General features: G+C 41.0%; 2 protein-coding genes across 2 annotated transcripts in view; both read left to right on the top strand.

Moving 5' to 3' along the window:
* Positions 1-2072, top strand: part of LOC125037109 — an 11633-nt gene extending 9561 nt beyond the window's left edge. Inside the window, exon 4 of the mRNA XM_047630116.1 lies at positions 1-2072. This exon is cut by the window's left edge and continues 576 nt beyond it. Coding sequence (XP_047486072.1) covers positions 1-1064 — 1064 coding nt within the window. The 3' untranslated portion in view covers positions 1065-2072.
* Positions 2073-4437: 2365 nt separating this feature from the next.
* LOC125036967 (protein no-on-transient A-like) overlaps positions 4438-5000 on the top strand; it is a 10187-nt gene continuing 9624 nt past the window's right edge. Inside the window, exon 1 of the mRNA XM_047629928.1 lies at positions 4438-4535. Coding sequence (XP_047485884.1) covers positions 4438-4535 — 98 coding nt within the window. The remainder of the gene's footprint in view (positions 4536-5000) is intronic.

Here is a 5000-nt window from a genome sequence, read left to right as displayed (position 1 = left end):
TGGATCACGTGCAGGTGGCCGGGGGCGCCGCCAGGGACACGCGCGGCCACTGGAGCCACGGCTGTCTGCAGCAGCACATGGCCAACTACCAGGCCAAGTACACACTGGGCTACTACCACTCCAAGTACGAGTGCATGTACTGCGACGACCTCCTCACCCCCTTCGTCACGAGAACCAAGCTGCTTCAGTCGGTCGCCTTCAGTGCCGGTCTCAGCGGACAGGCTGTGTACCGAGACTGGTTCGCCAAGGTGCGCGGCGCAGGCCACCTGGCCGTGCTCTGCCCCGACGTCATGTTCTTCCTCGGCGGCCACGTCAACATGACGGCCGACGACTGGCTCCCCGTGGCCCGCCGGTGGGCCCTGCAGAAGGTGACCTCCTTCTCGGGCGAGACCTTCCTGTTCCCGTGCGAGGACGTGGGCATCAAGTGCACCAACATCAAGGCGATAACCAAGTGGTACTTGCTGCCGCCGTGCTGCCTGGACGTCGCCATGGAGGACGTCCGCGTCCTGGTGGACTTCGCCGAGCGCGAGGGCCTCGAGTACGAGCTGCAGGCGGGCTCCGTCCTCGGCGCCCTCAAATTCGGGTCGTACCTCCCCTGGGACATGGACCACGACGTATACGTGGAGTGCAAACACTTCAAGAAGTGGACGCAGAAGTTCGGCGCCATTGTCAAGGGCAGGAACTGCACGCCGAAGGTCAAGTACAAGAACGTGTTCCTCAAGATCATCTGCCCTTCGTTCACGATGGACATCTTCTGTCGGGACACACTTAGCAGGAAGTTCCTCCCGAAGGAGTACGCGGACACGCCCACCTCCATCCTGTACGGCGGCCACTGGACCAAGGTCACGGCCAACCCAGGGCTCTTCGCCAGGAACAGCATTGGCCTGGAGGTCCTGAAGCATGTGCAGCACTCCAGCCACATCCTCAACGCCCAGAAGCGGAGAGGCACCAGCGCCGCCCCCGTCGGGAGGCCGGGCACGTGGCTCAGGTGTAAGAACCCCAACCACCACGCGTGCCTCGACAGGTTCCCCGCCGACGGAAACCTTCCTTTTGTCTTCCCGTGAATGGGTTCGGTCATATGGGACACACACACACACACACACACACACACTCAGACACACACACACGCACGCACGCACGTCCACACACACAGTAACACAATCACAGCAATATACCCATTTATTTTGTCTGAGGAAAACAAAAACAAAAAAAAAAACAGAAAAGAATCTCACTTTAAAACGTTTTTCAATCTTCATTCATTTCTTCCCCATCACCAACACTCTCAGTTTCACTTAGCATATCAATCATCATATCATAGCCATATAAAAGAAAACTCGGGTGCATCAAACTACCTATTGTACCAAGACAACAGTTTATGGTAGCTGTTGTACCCTGTTCCAAATTGCACCAGCAAGTTAGTCCTTGTAGTAGAAATAGTAGTAGTAGTAGTAGTTTTAGTGATAGCATTAGAAAACGTAGGTCATTGAGCTTAGTTTCACCCCCTCCATGGAAAATCATCTATTAAGATAAGTATAATAGTAAGTATGTATAACTTCATAGAGACTTGAGTTATATAAATGTATTTCGATCTAATATACACATTTATCAGACTGAAATCATAACGCAATCGTGGTGGAAGATATAGCCTTGCAATACATCATTTGCATATCTTGTCGTATGGAATTATTATTTATCACACAAACCATATCTACGCCTTTCATATTTCCTGTTGCAGTTATTAGTATAGTTATCTGGGTCATAAAAAACTGCAGTTTATCTTGAAAACATCTCTGATAAGTATATTGTACGAGTGAGAAACATTCCTCTTGACATTTGATCATTCATCCTCGCGTTTTGTGTTTGTTTGTTTCTGTTTGTCTGACTGTTTGTTTGTTTGTGTGTGTGTGTGCGTGTGTTTCTGCTTTATTTACTTCTGTTTGTAGTTTCTATTTTTGCTATACTTTTTTTGTCTTGGTTTTCTTATCTTCTTCATTATTATATAATATTTTCTTTACGTTATTTCTTCTTTACCTTTTTATACACAATCATTTTCTTTCTTTCTTCTTTCCTTCTTCTCCATCATCATCATCGTTATTAGTGTTACTGCTATCATTATTGTTGTTATTATTATGATGATTATTTTCATTACCAATATTATTATTATTATCATTATCATTAGTATTATTATTATTATTATCATTATTATTATTATTATTATCATTATCATTATTATTGTTATTAACACTATTTTTATCATAATTGTTATTATTATCATTATTATTATCATTATTATTATTATTATTATCATTATCATTATCATCATTATTATTATCTTTTAAATGTTATTATCAGTATTGGCATTATCATCATCAGTACTATTGCTATCACCATTATTGTTATCAATATTATCATCAACTATTTTGTATCTATATTGTCACCATTATCATTACTACTAATGCTATCATCATTATTTTTATCATTATCATGATTATCTATATGTCTATCTATATCGTTATCATTAATCATCATATCATCGTAATTACATTGTTACCATCAATATGACTTTTTACAATGAAGATGTGATAACGTTCTTTATACTTTTCTTATCAAAGATGTGATAGTTAGATAAGGGTCCAGTTCAGATCTGCCTCCTTTAAGATAAACACTCATATACTAATGAAAAAAGTGTGAATGAGATAGGATCCATTTCCCAACGCAAGAGATATATATATTTGACACTTCTTTTTGTTTTTAATTACATCTTCGTCAGTTATACATTTTATAGTGTATGGATTCTTTAAGACATATTCCTTGCCTTTTGTATATATTTTTTTCTACGTTAGTCTACAATGAACTCTATTCCTACAGCACTGAAAGACTGCGACCAGACATCTTTACTTGTTTGAGTAATAATATCAATGGTTTTCATGGTATTCATTTTAGCACATTTGTTGCTGTTTTTGTTATGACAGCAACGACAACAACAGAATTGCGATAATGATAATGATGATGATAATTATGTTTTTTATGATAGTGCTAATGATGATGATTGTAATAATGATTATTATTGCCATTATCACCATTATGGTTATTATCATTTCTTTACCAACATCGTAAGCCTTGTTATTATGAAAACGATTACGATCATTATTATTATTATTATTATATTTTTTTCCTTCATTTCTGCTTCTCCCTCTCTCTCTTTCCCTCCCGCTTTCTCTCTCTCTCTCTCTCTCTCTCTCTCTCTCTCTCTCTCTCTCTCTCTCTCTTCCCTCTCTCTCTCTCTCTCTCTCTCTCTCTCTCTCTCTCTCTCTCTCTCTCTCCCCCCCCTCTCTCTCTCTCTCTCTCTCTCTCTCTCTCTCTCTCTCTCTCTCTCTCTCTATCTCTCTCTCCCTCCCCCCCCCCCCCCCTCTCTCTCTCTTTCTCTTTCTCCCCCTTTTCTCTCTCTTCTCCACTTTTTCTCTCTCTCTTTCTCCCCTTTTTCTCTCTCTTTCTCCCCTTTTTTCTCTCTCTTTCTCCCCCTTTTCTCTCTCTTTCTCCCCTTTTTCTCTCTCCCCCTCCCCTCTCTCTCCCTCTCTCTCTTTCGGTAAAGAAGAAGAGCAGGAAAATCTGGTAGTGGTAAAACAATCCAGGAGGAAACCTTATCCAAGACAATCGCATGTTCCTTCGAGTCAGTTGAATAAATTATTTCCATACTGGCAACCCCTTTCATTAACCTTTTCAAAGCTCATGTTGTGGAGTTGATATTGATATTCGTTAACGTGATGTGTTGTAATTCTTATGTTTTAGTTAGTAAGGAAGAATGAAATAAGTCTAAAAGTTCTTGTTTAAAGTTGTCTGCTAGTTAATGAACATAACATACGTATTTTGATGTGGATATGTTCACTTATAAAGCGAAAATCCATTAAATGAAAAAAGCACTTAGACATCCCACCGAACAATATATTGCAAGGTAATAAAATGAAGAACCAAAAAAAAAAAAGAAAAAATAGAAAAAAATATATCCCAGCAGGTATTTCACACCTGCAATGACCAGCACACTAATGCCGGGTTGCCTTACGTCGAGGCCCAAACCCGTATTTCTGCTTTAACTGCCTTGAACCTGACTGTCCAAGCAAAGCCGGTCTCTCACGCTCCTCCGACCCTGAAATAAGGCGCTAAAGAAGCCATCGACGATAGAAAACGAAAACGATTTTTTTGTTTTTTTGTTTGTTTTTATTTCCTTGTCTGTACACGACACCTTTTCTCCTTTTTTTTTTTCTTCCTTTATTTGATACGATACTTTTTTCCCTCTTAGTATCATTTTTAATTTTCAAGTCTTATTTTGTTTGATATGACGCTTTCTCTCCCCTCTCTTTTTTTCCTTTTCTTTATTCTTTATTCCACTACGCACACCTCGCTTATCTCCCATAATTCCCGTAAGACGAGAGAATCTAGATGCAATTAGAGATCCCGTTTTCTTTTGAAGCCTCGTTTGAAAAGAAAACGAGAGAACTTTCTTCTCCCGCCTCCGAGCCAAGAGACGAGGAGGCCGCGTTCGCTTGCATTGTCCACCTGGCCCCTACCTGGCCGCGTTCATTACGGCTTTTGTTCCTCCGCGGGATGAAAGCGCGACGGAGATGATGTCGAAGGTCGGGGAGCCTTGACCCTCTCAGTGTAACAGGAGTCGGCGAAGGGGAAGGTCACTCGATCGTTTGTCTTGGAGATAAGATAAGAAAATAAAGATCGGGAGGCATATTACCACGATTGTATCACTATATTTTTTTTCGGTGAAAACGGCATTTCCTAACTGATGAAAATGGGTTCGTTGGTTATTTCCGGTAAGTGTTGTTGTTATTGAAATCTTGTTGTGAAATGAATAAAGAATCAGCTAAATAAAAAAATCGCAATAATGAAACACAGAAAAGGTTTTAAATAACTTGAATGAAAGAGAAAAACTAAAAAAATGTGTATGTGCGAGCGCGCGTGTGTGTGCGTGTGCATGTGTAGGTGAGAGAGAG

The sequence above is a fragment of the Penaeus chinensis genome, chromosome 22 (assembly GCF_019202785.1).
Source record: "Penaeus chinensis breed Huanghai No. 1 chromosome 22, ASM1920278v2, whole genome shotgun sequence".
Classification (NCBI taxonomy): Eukaryota; Metazoa; Arthropoda; class Malacostraca; order Decapoda; family Penaeidae; genus Penaeus; species Penaeus chinensis.
Note: the sequence above shows the minus strand (reverse complement) of the source record. Positions and strands in the feature narration are given on the sequence as shown.